General features: G+C 35.4%; 1 protein-coding gene across 1 annotated transcript; it reads left to right on the top strand.

The window, feature by feature from the left end:
• Window positions 1-54: 54 nt before the first annotated feature.
• LOC128223726 (Fanconi anemia core complex-associated protein 24-like) lies at window positions 55-8,735 on the top strand. Its single transcript, XM_052933069.1, has 6 exons — window positions 55-170; window positions 1,234-1,370; window positions 1,680-1,832; window positions 4,514-4,658; window positions 5,055-5,086; window positions 5,547-8,735. The coding sequence occupies exons 1-6, from the start codon at window positions 98-100 to the stop codon at window positions 5,607-5,609; spliced, it is 603 nt and encodes a 200-aa protein (XP_052789029.1). The 5' UTR covers window positions 55-97; the 3' UTR covers window positions 5,610-8,735.
• Window positions 8,736-16,935: the final 8,200 nt, after the last annotated feature.

Here is a 16,935-nt window from a genome sequence, read left to right as displayed (position 1 = left end):
ATATGTGTCCTTCTAAAACTCTTCAAAAAGAGGTATGGCGGATAACTGGCAAGAATCGCAAGATTTGCAGTGTACTGAAACGCCAGAGAAAGCGTGTATGAGAGTTCCTTGTGGACATCTTGTTGTTTCTACGAAGTGGAGAAACTCAGAGTTATCTAATGCAATACAGGGTACATGTGCAGTGTATTCAGAAATAGTAATTTTTAGATTTTTTTGTAAATTTCTATCACGGACCTATAAACCATTTATAGGTCCGTGATTTCTATGCAATGTAAATTGACCATTAAATCAAACTTCTACAAGTAAAACAACAATTTATATCCTTTTTGAACTTGAGATACATATGTGACTTATATTAAATCACTGGTTTGGATAATATAGTTTTCTTCATGTACGATACGCATGTTGAGAGGTCTTTAGAAGTGTATGCCATTGTCTTCAATGCTTGTCTTCTTCTGTTACAGTACAATGTACAGTATATCTAGGGTCCCTTGGGTGCGGGGGCATTTGGCGGGAGTTTTACCAGCAGATTGTCCCTGCAGGGCGGAGACTTTGCCCGGGCTTGGCTGGACCAAAAGTCAAAGTCCCCGCTATTCCCCGGACCTGGGGGGGCCGTGGTTACAAATGACTGGTGCATAATAGTGAATAAAACGAGCACCTTGGCATTTCATGCTTTTTCCATTTTTTTTAATAATACAACAATCATCATACACTTCATTATGCTTAAGTATGACATCAGGGGCCGAGCCAGGATTTGATGTTAGAGGGGGAGTAACTTTATTAGGGGCATAACCATTTGACCCGCCCACCTCCCTGAGAACCAAAAGTTATTTGGTTGAAATTTTTGGCAGGGTGGTTTAGGGGTACCCCCCCAAGAAAATGTAACAATATCCGAAATGGTGCATTTAGGGAATATTGTATTACCTTTTTGTCCTATATTGAAAAAAATTTAAACTTGGGCAATTTTAGAGGGGGTTGGGGAGGGGGTGACATGTGCTGGATGCGCCCCACCTATATCTGCAAGTGAACATGATAATATTTTCCACATTTCAAAACACATCAAAGAATGCGGTTGACAATAGTAATTGAACTGCATTTAAAGAAGGAGAAAAATAGAACAAGAAAAATATCGATATTCCTCGATACATATCACTAATCTACTCTGTTTCAACTTATTAATAATATCACACATCCCTAATCATGCACAGTAAAATTTTGTTTATTATATTGCAGGCGTAAGGCTAGTGTATGAGGACAAACTTGGCTTTATTGACTTTCATCCAAGTACGCAAATTGGGGTTGTGTATGCAACTGAGGCAGATCTGGTGTCCCAGGCGAGCCTCCGCAGAAAACTGGCCAAATTACGGAAGGTATAGATTACAAACACAACAACAAGATTTAATGAAATATTCATAAATTTAGTATTCTAATGAAAATAAGTAAAATGTTAAATGTGTCCTTCAATTCATTTGTCTGCATCACGTCATTTGCAAAAAAAACAAAAACAAATCAACGCATTTATTTTGACATTTTATATTTTTTCGATTTTTTATAACAAAATTGTTAGCTGCAGCTTACACGGCATAAAGAAAGCTACTCTCCTACTTTCAGACAATTTCAGATAATCCAACTGAAATTCTTAATGTACGATAATTTGTCTATTGCTCCCTGTTTTCTAGGCTAACCAGGTGCAGGTGCTGGTCCTTGCAGAGAGGACTGGAACAAGTGGTCAGTATTTCCTCCCACTGCAGAAATACGTAGCTCTTGAGCTTGGCTTCACTATAACACCGATCCCTGGCCAGATCGAGGCAGCAGGAATTCTTACACAGATGGTATGTAACTTGTTCTGGTGATATAGTAATTGGAATGCTGATAAAACAATCTAGGAAAAGACTCTTGCATATATATTTTGATAATATTTTTAACTATTGTGCCAGTAAATTGTGGAAACCTTTGGAAATGGAAACCCTATTTGAGATCAAGAGCCTTTTAAAAAAAAAAATATCAAATAAGGTACACTACTCTTGCATGTATGTGCCACAATGTGTATTCATGGCATTGTTGTTATTTCCCTTTGAATGTCACTGCAATAAATTATTAAGTAAAAATCATTTCATCAGATAGTGTTTTTTTTTGCTACACATGAATCCTAATAATGGCCCAGAATTAGATACTGTAACTGATCGTGATCCCATCTGATCTAGTAAAGGTGTTTAGCTTTCAAAAAGTAATATAGAAAAAGTGGTTCTATCGATCTAATAAATTCTGCTTAATTTCAATCAATAAACAAGACGCCAATGCGGCAACGCCGCATTAAAGCCGGATTTTTTATTTATTGCAATTTTGCAAACCAATCCAGACAGTTTTTTGGTCAGTCCAGAAGGTTTCCATGACATCTGTTTTGTGAGGCATATATGAGACATATATATGGGCCATGCCAGAGTGGTAGTCTGTAGTTTCACTGTGGTGCTGATCGGTCAATGGTGTGTGTGCCAGTGTGAAAGCATTTGTGCACCTGTGAGTATGTATGTAAAGTAACCAAATGTCATGAAAATTTGAAAAAAAAATCAATATCCTGCAGGAAAAAACTAATTTTTGCTAATTTTTTATTATACTTTAATGTGACTAAGATATCCTGGAAAAAAAAATTGTAAAAGTTTCATGAAAATTTGAGATTTTTTTTATGACATTGGGAAAATATTTCCTAAGATTTGACCTAGTTTTTGATCTGAGGTGACCCATATTCACAAAATTTTAGGACAACAAGTAGACAAATATTCTGAGCAAGTTTCATAAAGATTTGACAAAAATTAATGAATTTTTATGGCCGTGGAATTGTTTCTCTTAAGGCCGTAACTCTGAAATTAGCTGAAATAGAATTGCAATTCCTGTACACTGCACTCCCTCTCATTATGATTTATCACTGTATGAAGTTTTATTTAATTCCATCTAATAGTTTTCAAGTTATGCTCCGGACAAGAAAAAAGTAACAAAGGGCAATAACTCTAATTGGTTGAAATAGCTGAAATAGAATTGCGGTTCCTGTACACTGCACTCCCTCTCATTATGATCTATCACTTAAGAAGATTTATTAAATTCCATCCAATAGTTTAAAAGTTATGCTCCTGACAAGAAAAAGTAACAAAGGGCAGTAACTCTGTAATTAGCTGAAATAGAATTGCGGTTCCTGTATAAAGCAAATTTATCTCATTATGATCTATCACTGTATGAAGTTTTATTAAATTCCATCCAATAATTTTCAAGTTATGCTCCAGACAAGAAAAAAGTAACAAAGGGCAGCAACTCTGGAATTAACTTTAGAATTGCGGTTCCTGTACACTGCACTTCCTCTCATTATGATCTATCACTGTATGAAGTTTTATTAAATTCCATCTTATAGTTTTCAAGTTATGCTCCGGACAAGAAAAGAAGTAACAAAGGGCACTAACTATGTAATAAGCTGATATAGAATTGTGGTTCCTGTACACTGCACTCCCTCTCATTATGATCTATCACTGTATGAAGTTTTATTAAATTCCATCCAATGGTTTTCAAGTTATGCTCCAGACAAGAAAAAGTAACAAAGGGCAATAACTCTGTAATTGGTTGAAAAATAATTGCGGTTCCTGTACATTACACTTCCTCTCATTATGATATATCACTGTATGAAGTTTTATTAAATTAACTCTGTAATAAGCTGAAATAGAGTTATGGTTCTTGTGCACTTCGCTTCCTCTCATTGTGCTTTACCATTGTATGAAGTTTTAATAAATTCCATCAAGTAGTTTGCAAGTTAATGTCGGAAAAAAATTTGACAGCAAAAAAAACAAATAAAGGGCAATAACTCAGTAATTAGTTAAGGTAGAGATATGGTTCTTGAACACTGCACTTCCTCTCACTGTGCTTTATTTACCATTGCATGAAGTTCCAATGAATTCCATCCAGTACTTTTCAAGGTATACTCTGGACAAAGAAAAGTAACAAGGGGCAATAACTCAGTAATAAGCAAGAATAGAGTTATGGTTATTGTACACAGCACTTCCTCTCACTGTGCTTTACCATTGTATGAAGTTCCAACGAATTCCATCCAGTACTTTTCAAGTTATACTCTGAACAAAAAAAAAGTAACAAGGGGCAATAACTCAGTAATAAGCAAGAATAGAGATATGGTTATTGTACACTGCACTTTCTCTCATTATGCTCTACCATTAGATGAAGTTTGATTACCATTGGATAAAAACTCTTGAGATTATTACAAAAAATGAAAACTTTAACGCAAAATTGTTAACGAAAACCGCCCGCCCGCCCAATGGCCCACACGCCCGGTTTTCGTCATTCTATAACCCGTAATTTTTCGATGAAAAATCGGGCTAAAAAGGCTGTAATGTCGATTGCACAATATATAGTTATAATCACAATCTATTGCAATAATTAAAATCTATTGTTATAATGTTGGAATGTTCAGTCCATTTCACAATCTGGTGTAATAACCACAATATATTGCTTTACGCAGGTTTTAACAGAGAGCAAGCTTGAAAGTAACCCTTTTAGGAAGCGACGACGGCCACCAAATTTGGATGAGATGTTACTTTCAACAGTACAGAGCATTCCAAAACTAGGAGCCGTCAAGGCAAGAAAACTCCTGGAGCGGTTCAAAAGTATGTATTATATATAGATATTAGAAAACAAGAGACAATTTTAGCATGATGCCAATGATTCGGTTAAAAGGTGAGGTGGCTTAGTGTTATAAATGATGATAAATGAATATTCTTTTTGCGGGCAACAAATAATTCATAACATCCAGTGCCTACAAGTGCATGTAGCTTCATAAGTAACATGTATTAGTCTGCCTCTGTCTTATCTGAGTGGTTGTGGGTTCAAGCCACGCCAGGTACACTTTCTCGTGTCCTCTGATAGTGGACACAATAACTTAGGTGTTTCTATACAGTAAGTAGACTCAAGCATGATTAATTATCTGATCGGCTTATAAATAAATGAACGATTATTATTTTCATAATCAATCTTAAATAAATTAGTATGATATTTGTTTTCAGGTCTAAAGGCAATACAAGCAGCAACAGTTGAGGTATGCACCAATTCGTTTACATGTTTATATTCTTTAAGAGGCCTACATGTCCTTGTGTTGCCTGGGAAGCACGGCAGACAGATAGGGATCAGTGACAGGGTGATGGGGTCGCATCATACTTTTGTTTCCGATTAATAACATTTGAATGACTTGTTGTTAGTCTTGACACTTTGTACATGTATGCACATTGGTCATATTCAGAAAATGACCTCTGCTTATTTTGGAGTCAGTAGGTCAAAGGTCAAGGTCATGGTGACCTTTGCTAGTAAAATGGGTGCTCCAGTCAGGTGAAACATGTGATTTCATGTCATTCCAGGTGAATGTCAATTATTTCTTTCTTAATAGAATAACAGGGTCTCAGAAAATCGCACCATCCGTCAGTCCGTCCGTCCGTTTGTCCGGCTCAATAATTTTGTCTTTAATTTCTGTTACTATGATACACTAGCACATTTTTTTACAGGAGCTGACATCAGTGGTCGGGAAAGCAAGTGCAGAAAATGTTCGGACATTCCTTTACTCCTGACAGTGTGATACTGGGAACAAGATGCATAGATGGGCTCAAACTTTTGTTCATCATTGTGACTTCTAACAGTGTAGCATGAAAACAAAAAGACATGCTGAGATTCTACCTCATGAATAATCTGTGGACTGCAAAGAAAATATTTTTTGCTGGGACCATTGGTGTATGGGGCAGTCGATCGCCCTTTGAAGGCCCTGTCTCAATAAGATATCTTCATGATGAACCATGAACTGCTTAAGAGTGTTCAGGGACACCGCTGAAGTTATGGGCAGAAATGTCTTGTGTTTGAGTTTTAGATTCAGACTAAGAAAAGTGAAACTTTAAATCTTTGAAAGGCGCCTATTGATTAATTGCTAGATATACATTCCCGCCCGCCCCCTCTTTTTTTCTGCTGCCTCTTAAATTTTATCGACTCAAAATAAAACTGTTGAAGTAGGGACTGTATTTGCTCATCGTTCTGGTACTCTTCGGTAACGGCGTTTACTCATACCAGCCGATGTAAACATCCACATGTATAAAAGAAGAACTGTTCTGATGGTGTGTTAAGTTCATCTAGAAATACATGTGTATGGTCCCTTATGCAATAAAAAATAGCATGAACACATATTCAACGGTAAAACAGTCATCTGAGAAAAAAAGTGACCCCGCTGCCCCCATTCCAAAAAATTGTATGAAAATCGAGCAATTAACTTAAATTGGCCATATCACTATTTTTTTGTGAAAGGTGTGCGATTGATTGAAGGGTGGATTATTTGTAAGAGTACAGCAATTTATACAAGGGTTGCTCTCAAAATTATAATAAGCAGTTTTGATTACTGGTATTGAGTTTCACTTGAAACTCAGACTTGAGACAGAGCCAGTATTTATTAACGTCTTGAATCTGTGTTTGAAAACCTAAACCGTGACTTTGTTTTGAAAATTTAGTATCAGCAGAGTGTTAATGATAACAAAAGCTGTTAGCAAATATGCAGTTGGGTAATGAAATTTTGACAGGTGGAAGTTTTTGTTATACCAAATCCCCCGAATATGAAATAAAAACAGAAGAGGGGTAGGAGTGAAGGGGTTAATATGCTGTCCGTCATTGATCTGTGTAATCACAAATTGTTCCTAGCTACACGCCTGGCTGTATATGTTACATATGACTAGTTTTACTGTTATTGTCCACATTTTGTCAAATGGAATGATATGAACACTTGATTGTTAAAATTTATGTATAAATGTCTCAATATTAAATGTCTCAGACTCCATACAAAAGTGAATATTGCCCAAGTGTTTTCCTTATCCACTTAAAACATGTTTTCATAATAAGAAAGTTGAACATCATAATAAGAAAGTTGAACATGAACTTATTTGGCCTTGAAATATTTTCCTTAAGTGAACATGGCCCAGAAAAACTTGAGTGGACCATATCAATACAGGACTTAAGTTGTAACTTCAACCATCTTTAATCTGTATGAGCTTCATTATATTTATGACATTCAATGATTTATTTTATTTCCTCAACTTTGTCTTCATTTTTAATACTGGCTTAAGGTCATTGCACTCAATTATGTAGCAGAATAAAGACACTTATAATCACACTAAAATAATTTTACCTTATGACTGAATTCGAATAAGGTCTTTATTATCCCCCGCTGAATCGAAGATTTCGGGAGTGGGATATTGTTTTGGCGTTGTTCGTCCATCCTACCGTCTGGTACCATATCTTGGTAGGCATTGATCAGAAAATGTTCAAACTTCAGGTCAGAATGTTCCCCTTGATCATATTTCGACCTATTTTAAGTGGGTCACATGGGGTCAAAAACTAGGTCACTAGGTCAAATCTTAGAAAAATATCTTGAACATACTAGAGGCATTATACATGGTCAAATATTCATGAAACTTTATCAGAATGTTTTCCTTGTTGAACTCTTGGTCGTAAATAAAACTGGGTCACATATGATCAAAAATTATGTCAATAGGTCAAATCTTAGAAAAATCTTGTCCAGAACCATTTCATGGTAATGATTGGTCAAGTTATGTTCAAAATTAGTCATGATGTACCCCTTGAAGAAATATGGACCACTTAAAAAAGTGGGTCACATGGGGTCAAAAATTAGGTCACTAGGTCAAATCTTAGAAAAAAGGTTATTTGCTGTCGCTTTCTACGATGATTTTGCAGCGTTTTCTTAGTGTAATTGGAGTTTCACAACATGCAGATGATTACGGCGAAGCCTTTCTCTGTACTACATGGATGTTGATGTTGAAAAAGTTCCACCAAGAATGTTTCCAGAGAACATGATGTTCTAGCCGCCATGGGATGTGTAAGGAGATGTCTGTGCTGCGGAATTCGTATCTGTGTTTTCGGTAACCGACAGCTGATTAAACTGGCAAGCAAATGGCATTGATTGCGTATTGCTTGTGTTGGTCAAGATGGAAATGTTTGAAATGTTCTTGTGATGTTTGTCACTAATGTGGCTGTATTTCACTATTTGTTGACTGACTGGATATTTCTGTGACTAATGATTTTCATTATCTGGTTGGCGGAACATTGTTATCAGAAAGTTTTTGTACAAGATGCTTTCTGGCGCTATGATTCGTTAGTCATTTGTCTCCCGGAAGTCTTTCAGCTTCATTATTGAGGTAAGTATTTGTTGGCATTTAAACCATTTTGTTTACAAACAATGCGGAGGGATATCTAGGTTGCGTGTGATTAGTCTAGCCAATAGAAATGTCTGATAGGTTATCTTACACATGTGTAAGATAAAAATATTCGTAATGGGTATATTACACGGAAAACAAGGGTAAGCATGTGATAAATATATTTCATCAACAATTGATTTCCATTCCTTGACTTAGCCCAATCAGGCGGGGGATATCAATTCAACGAATTTGCTTGTTGAATCAGCACTCTGGAGAGGATTATGTTGGAGAATATTAAGATCTTGCTTTAAGTTTTAATTCATGTTAATCTCGACATTGTTGTTTTATAAGTAGCTTTTATGTAATTATGCAAACCATTACATACATGTTGTAGCATGTAAGTAACTATAGGTTTAAATTCTGTAATGTCTTTAAAGTTGTCCTTTCAATATAAGTTCTGGCTTTGTAATTAAAGTAGATGTAAGATTTCAATAATCATATTTGAAAAGAAATGTTAAGAAGGCCAATATGTATACACATGTAATTACATGACTTTCACAACTTGAATTAAAAAACATGGACTTTAATACAGTGTTTTATAGTCTCTGTAAACATTAGCTTTCTTACAATAAAGAAATGGTTTCAATACCTTGTGCCTTATAACAGTGCTTTATAGATTTTGGGCAACAGATCATGTCACTGTAGGATATATTGTATTACCGGTATTTAAAGTAATAAGTTGGTATTCTGTATTTGTTTAAAAAATAAGATTTAATACAGGTACTGATGATTTTTTTTGGCTTGCTATTCGAACACACATGTACAATCCATTGTTTACCAACTGATAAAACTTGAATATTCACATGATCTCAAAATTATCAAATATATCCCACAACTAGTTCAAATGTAAACAATGACCATATATCTCATATCTGGTACGTTGTTTTATTATACATGGAGAACAAGCTAAGAGTTCACATTTGGCCACTTTCAAATATATAGCTACAGGCCTGTATGGTAGAATTTTGAATTGTACACATACATATCAGTAAGCTCTCGATATATGGACATTCTTCATATGTTATACGGGATCAGAGCTGAAAAAGTGTACCACTTTTAACGAACACAGTCATGAACCATTGCACCGAAGGACCATTTTTAAGCAATCTAAATGCTTCATTCAGTAGAATTGCAACAAACCGTTTAAAAGTTGCATGTATATACTCTTCGTAGCCTTTTAATATTCTTTTTTTTTCCTGATCCCTTGCCCTTTTGGGGCAAACAATCTTTTTATCTGTAAGCCCGGGCGTTTTGTATTGTGTCAAGGTACGCCTTTGAGGCGAATCACGGACCTATGGTTTATAGGTCCATGCATGGTGGTATATAAATATTATTTTAATAGAAACATGGCCTTTCTATTGAGCATTGAGGAATGTGACTTTGTAATTCATCTTTCAATTTGGATCAAATTTAAAAGATATATAGAGAGATTTTACTGTTTTTTTATATTTAACTATATAGTTAAACATTAAAAAAGTAAAAGCTCTATATAATATTGTATAGTTATTTTGACTTTAACATGTCTTTTTAATGTCAGACCTGTATACTTACCACATGGGAAAAACAATCTCGGAGAGAATTAAATATATCTTAAGTATGTAAATATCCCTTGAATTAAACCACCATCTTTTATATACAATGATAATTATGTATTTAAATATGATTGTTTTTTGTGACCCTTTTCCCCTTGGATTTACTTTGAAAGAGATAGCTATAAAATTATATGTACATTTTGTATTTATTAGAACTTACTTCATTCTAATTACTTTAAGCTTGATTTTGACGAAACCAATTAGCTAATAAAATCACGCTAGAGTCTGTTTTGTGGATAACCACTGTCCATTTTATGAGATAATGAGAAATTACCCCAGGGTAGGCTCAAACATAAAACCTCTTGGTTGAGAGGTGGACACCTACATGTACAAATGTTTACCACTTGACCACTCTCATCCTGATTAGAACTTATTGCCAATTACTGTTTGCATAATTTTGGTGCATGTGTAATGATTGATGATTATTTTCATATAAATGTTAAGTCCTGTGTTTATATGATCTTGTTTTGTCATAGTTGAAGACCACATTGTAAACAAGATACTGATGTGCCTTAGTGTGCTATCTTCATATTATTATTATTATTATTATTATTATTATTTTATTATTATTGTTATTATTAATTATTATTAATAATAATAATTATTATTATTTATATTATATTATTATTATTATTATAACTTGATCTTTCAAATATGTGGTATCAAAATGAATATTTTATGTGGCCTTATCTCGAAGTAGGATTATTATTGGTCCCAGGCCAAATCTATCTGAGCAGGCTTTGGTGGTTTATTATGACAATGCTAACTAGAAGGTTGTCACTGTCAATATACAAATGCTTGGTCTACTGTGGATCGATATTGATTATTGGCTCTACTGTATACATTAATAATGTTAATATAGTACATGTAGTCACTACATGTATGGTTGTATGTCTGTTATTATATTTGAAAAATAATTCTGACTTCTTAATATTTCAATTTAGTTTTTAAAAAACATCTTGTGTTAAGAGTCTCTGCGATTTATTAGTTTAGTTCTCTTTTCGAAGCATAAGTTTTTCTCTATCAGAAATAAAACTGGAACCATATGGCCCCCTTTTGTTTTGATCGTTCCGAATACGATAATATATCTTCCGACATTTTTAACTTAAGTAAACTTAATTTTTGCTCTTTGGCTACGCATTGTTGGCTAAACATTGCCATACCAATGGTTTATTTTTCAAATTGCTGATTACCCCATGTTTTTATCACAAGTACATCCATGATAGTTTGTTATTTTCTTGTTGTTTTTTATAAAAAAAATCCATATATTTTAATATTGCTAAAAAAATGTAAAAGATCACAGAGGACGATGGCAATATTATAAGTGAAATAAACCTAAATCCAAAAGTTATTGAATAGTAAGTATACAGAACCAGACAGAACGAGGCTTCGATCCGTTTAACTTGAGTCCATAGATGCACTGAAGTGGATTTTTTTCGGTAGAATAATGTCACAAACACTGATCAGCCACATTCTTCGATACCTCTGCTCTCTATAGTTCGTGTCCCTGAGAAAACATACAACTACCTACCTTGCGGGTGTAGAAACGCCCAATGGACCCAACAGGCACCATGCCGCCAGGTTACTCGGAAGTAAACAAACACGAGTACCCGGCACATGGCGCCTGTGGTCCACAGGCTACCCTACCCACCCCTTAGCAGCCCGGAAGCCGTAAGCGGGGTTGCATGGACAGGACCCGCGAACCGGGAAGTTTCCCGAGACACAAACATCCCGAGAGGTATCGAAGTATGCATTGGTCAGAGTTAGTGTAATTACTCCATCGACAAAATCCACTTCCAGTCCACCATGGTTTCCTCAAGTCCGGACGCAGATCGAAGCCTGCCGCTCCCAGACAGATTTCACCAAAGCTTTCCTTTAGTGGGGGTATTCCGAAGTAAAATGGCAAACTTCGCTGTTTATATACCACACAGACTCGTCATCGCTATGGATTGATCCGTGACTAAATATCTACAAGCCTGCGCAAAATCTGATATAGCTGTTCTGAATGTTAATTTAGATGCCGAATATAGTGTAATGTACCTCAATTATTTGCTCGTACATTTTGTTATAAACGTTATTTGACATAAAACAGGGAGCAATATCAGGTATGAATAACACGCTGTTTAATTTATTCGGCATACTTCCGAATACAGAACGCCTTGCTGCACAGGCGTGTACATGATTTCAAATTGCGCTGACACAAAATATACTTGTGCAATAAATGAATTCATCGATATTTGTACATTGTTGTTTGGAGCAAAACAACCCGTTTCCATTGCCACAGTGTATGTTTCATTTGCTGTTACAGAGAGAAGCAAATGAGATGTTAAGAGTTTGTTAAAGTGGTACATGTATGTGTATGTGACGCTTTTGATGTAAGCGGCTTACAGGGGGGGGGGGGGGGGTAGTTTTAGACACTCTGCGCGCGCCCCTTTCTAAAATTGTTCAAGTTTACTTTTTATGTCAATATTCAAGAAACAATATGAAAATACTGCACTCGATTGCACTATTTCAGGCTAAAATGACCATCTTTCCTTGAGAACGACCTCAAGTCCCATTTATTTAACTAATTAAAACCATGCTTTGTTCGTATTCTTTGGGAAGTGGCTTACTTTCTTAGTTACGCTCCCAAATTGCGTTCCCTATAACGCCAAAGGCTGAATATGCCCCTGGTAAGGCCCCTGTCATGGCTCTATTTGTTGCTGCTGATTGGCTAGAACATATCTCAACACTAATGCCATTTTTTATACTATATGTTCATGTATCAATCGTCTTTTTTCGTTGTTGTTATGTGTTTGTTTGTTGATGTTGTTTTATTTTATATATTTGATTACACTAAACGATGACCTACCTACATTTTAATATGCTTACAGTGTAGTAAATGCAGAGGCGAATCTTAATATCCAAAAAAGAAATGCATGTCTTTTTCGTCATGAAATTGTCTTTCATATATTAATACCATTAACTAAATAAGAATTGCAGACAAAGTCATAGACAACTATAGAGAGCAGGTACTAGTCTGAGTCGTGATCGGTTTATGAACGTATTACGCATTAAAGCTGCACTCTCACATATTGAACGTTTTGACAACTTTTTTTATTTTTTGTCTTGGAACGAGCATTTTTTTTTCGTAAATATCTGCAAACCAGTGATAAAATACTGATGTTAAAAGATCAGATCGCAGATTTTCATATTTGCGCTCCAAAATTGATGTCTTTTGCAGTTTTCTTAAACCGTTAGTAACGGTTTAAACCATAACACATTAATTTTCGAACGTAAATATGAAAATCTGCACTCTGATCTTTTGTCAGCTATCTTTTATCGTTGGTTTGCAGATATTTACGCAAAAGTTTGCTCGTTCCAAGAAAAAAAAAAGTTGTAAAATCGGTAAATCTGTGAAAGTGCAGCTTTAAACCTTAATATCCTACGGCTATTTGATGTATAACAAATGAAAGATGCATGTAACTGCTTTAAAAATTGAAGATCGAGCCATAATTCATCCCGGACAAAAATCGCCCCCACCCCCATCCGTTTTGTTGCATAGACGTGCACAGGCCTCCCATGCTTTAATGTTTTAATGCTTTATGTTAAGGAACATTCGAAAATGGCGAAAATAAACCAACACATTAGTTTTTAATTTATGTTTGAACGTTTTGTTAAATACTAAGATACTCGTTAAAGCGATCTTTTAAAACCTAAACACTTTTAGGAACATAAATTGATTACAGTCCGCACCTTATTTTGAAAAGTATAGAAATATGTATTGCACAACCAGGCGAAATCGCCACACTTCCATTAAACGCCAGTTCAGAGTGCGTCCGACCCTCAATATATTTTACTGTGTTACTATAGCACATGATTGTCAATGTTTTTGAGGGAAAAGGGGGCATTATTTGAATTGGTCGAGCTACCCTGTATAATACCAGCATCGCTGAATGCAAAAATAAAATATCATTGTGAGGATGAATGACTGCGTAGTCTTATAAATAATAAACACATTTATACATAGCGCATACGAGGGGTTTTAGCAAAGTTTCGGAACAAATGCTGTCATATTTTCCTATCTTGACATTTTCGTATGGTTTTTTTATCATCTAGGTATATAAAAGGCAGTAGTGGTGGACTGGAAGTGGATTTTGACAATGAGGCAATGCCACCACTGAATAACCAAAGCAAACTTCGATAACTCTCGGGATGCTCGGGGCTCGGGTCCTGTCCATGGAACCCTATCAACGGATCCCGGGTCGCTAAGGGGTGGACAGGGTAGCCGGTGGATTACCGGTGCCATGTGCCAGGTACCCGTGCTTGTTTACTTCAGGGTTACTTGGCGGCATGGTGCCTGACACGGGTTTAATGTAAAAATAGCGTCTCAAAAGAACTGATGACGTGGGAGTCATCATTATGACAAACCATTGCGAATCTTGAAGATAATTGCACTTGGCGGAATCGGGTCTGGTTTCTCCACACACTTACAAGCAAGGGCGTTTGCATGACTGTGTTACAATACTCTAAACGAAATTAATTATTGACTTGTATTATAAAAATGTATAGAATCGTAACAGCTAATAATCGAGGTATAGAATCAAGACTTCCAATATGAGGGTGAGCACTATCCCCAAATATATGGCCAAGTTACAGCCCGGACAAGCCAAACTACAAAGCCTGATTTTGAAAAGTGACACGCTGACGTGTTTGTGTGTGTCCTTGAGTTTTGACCTTCAGACTTGGGGCTTTAGGCGACACGCCGTCTTGACATGGTTACCATTTGATGCAAATTATTCTTAAATAAAATAAAATACATAAATATGTTTTCATTAAAACAAATCTTCTTTTGATAGCATTGCTCTTTGCCTGTCCATTTCTATTTACAGGCAAACCTGACTTAGGCTGCCCAAGTTAGCAGTTGAGTTCCGCCAATCCTCACACCTCAAACAGTCAAAGAAGAGGCAAAATGTGACCAAAACCTTTTCAAATTATTTCTTTATGGTCGAATGAAGCTATGAAGTGGGGCTAATTAAGGCTAGACTCCTGATTAATATGATGTTATACTTGGTTTTGAGAAGAGTAAGAGCTCGGGAAGTTTTTATTCAGGTTGATTTTGACATTGTTGTTTAACAAAAAGTTAAAAAAGGTTTTCAGTATTTTATTTTGTGTATTTTATCAGACATATTGAAGCATGTCCTCTCAAAGCAAGACCTCTGAACGTTTTCGATTCAATATAAGACAGTATAGTATTGTTAATTTTGTTATGTGATCAGATGTGTGATTTCGATAAAAGTATTTGAAAAAAAACTTTGAAAGGCCTAATATATGTATATACATGTAATTACATGACTTTCACAAAGTGCCTTAGTACATTCGTGGCTGCGTTGCTTGTCCCTGATGTTTACATTGTTTTTTGAAAGAATGCGTGTGGTATTCGGTTAATTTATTCGAAATAAGATTGGTTTCATTTGTGTATATATATACTGATAAAACATTTACATGATATCAAAAAATACCTATGACTGATTTACAAAATGCACTACTGTACGGGTCCAATTTCCCGAAACTTCTTAATTAAGCCCCTTATAACAGCACTTAGCTAAGCTCACTATTTTTTTTCTCAATAATTTGCGTAATATTTACTTCTTTAAGAACTTTTACAGTTAAGGTAGGAATTATCTTTATGATAATCACAATAAACCAGTTTTTCCAATAATAATTCAATTTAAGTAAGTATACTTAAGCCTGTTAAGATAACAAGTTTCGAGAAATTGGGGCCGGATCTAGGAAATGACGTTAGAGGAGGTGTAACTAAGGGGCACATCTTTTTGACATTCGCCACTTCCTCAGAACCGACCTTTAAATGGTTTCAAGTGTAAGCAGTGGGGGGGGGGGGGGGCGGTAGGGGTACTCCCCCATTATTCTTTTTTTCATAATTTCTATTCCGGAGTGGTGCATTTGGAGCGCACATTATTACTTTTTTCTCAGATATGTTTTTACACACGTGTGTGTGTGTGGGGGGGGGGGGGGGGGAGGGCACTCTTAATTCGCTGGTGATTGTATTTGTATTATAGTACCAGCTCAGAGGATATAACAACACGAACATGGGGAGCTATCGTTATATGAAGGTCTTACACTATTTTGGTCTGAAGATGTTATATACGAGATCAGAGCTGGAAAAGTGTCCTGTTTTTTCATGTATTCCAACACTCAGTGTAATTACAACAACATGTATATGAACCTTTTACTCTTCAAATTGTTTTATGTAACCTTTTTATCTTGGCTAAAAATGATATAGCTACATGCATTTAGTTTCATCGGATATTTGACTTGAACTTGACCTTTTGTGTACATCTTGGTATGATACCGCTAACTACCATTATGCACATTTTCAGAGATCCTATACGATCTCCAATATTGTATATGGCCTAATGTAAAAGTGCAAGACTTGGAGGTTTATTATGGCAATGCTAACAACAAGGTTGACACTGTCAATATACATGATTGGTCTTCTGTAGATCGATATTGATTATTGGCTCTTTACTTCAATCACTACTGGCTTGAAGAACATGTATGGTTGAACATAGATGTATGGAATTCTTGTTCTAATCTTTGAGACAAAATCCCGACTTCTTTGGCTTTTAAAAACATCTTATGTGGACGTGTTTTAAAAGTATATTATAAGAAGTGAAATTCTCTTTTGGAAGAAAGAATATATGTCTTTCTCAAAATCAACGGTTACTGGAACAAAATGATACCGCTTTGTTTTGATCGTTCCGAAGATAATAATATATCTGCCAACATATTAAATTTAAGTAAACCGAATTTTGCCCTATGACAAGACATTGATTTTGTTGTCTAAACATTGCCTTTAAACTTTGAACTTTTATTTATATGAAGGCGTATAATATGCATCGGATGACAACAATTCTAATTATTATTAAACAGTCAATAACAACAAATATGATATGTAATTGAGATAATTATAACAAGTTTAAGGTAATGAAACGACAGTTTACTTTCAGCTTTCGTTTATAATGCATGGCTATGAAGTATTTGAGAATGACTAT

The sequence above is a fragment of the Mya arenaria genome, chromosome 2, assembly GCF_026914265.1.
Source record: "Mya arenaria isolate MELC-2E11 chromosome 2, ASM2691426v1".
NCBI classification, from domain to species: domain Eukaryota; kingdom Metazoa; phylum Mollusca; class Bivalvia; order Myida; family Myidae; genus Mya; species Mya arenaria.
The sequence above is the reverse complement of the archived record's forward strand: the minus strand, read 5'-3'. Positions and strand labels throughout refer to the sequence as shown.

What these genes read in the sequence shown, in the direction of transcription:
- LOC128223726 (XM_052933069.1), top strand. Translation starts at nt 98, where the DNA reads ATGAGAGTTCCTTGTGGACATCTTGTTGTTTCTACGAAGTGGAGAAAC. An exon ending in GTTATCTAATGCAATACAGG is followed by an intron (nt 171 to 1,233) that starts GTACATGTGCAG and finishes ATTATATTGCAG; the next exon opens with GCGTAAGGCTAGTGTATGAG. An exon ending in TACAAGCAGCAACAGTTGAG is followed by an intron (nt 5,087 to 5,546) that starts GTATGCACCAAT and finishes ATTTTTTTACAG; the next exon opens with GAGCTGACATCAGTGGTCGG.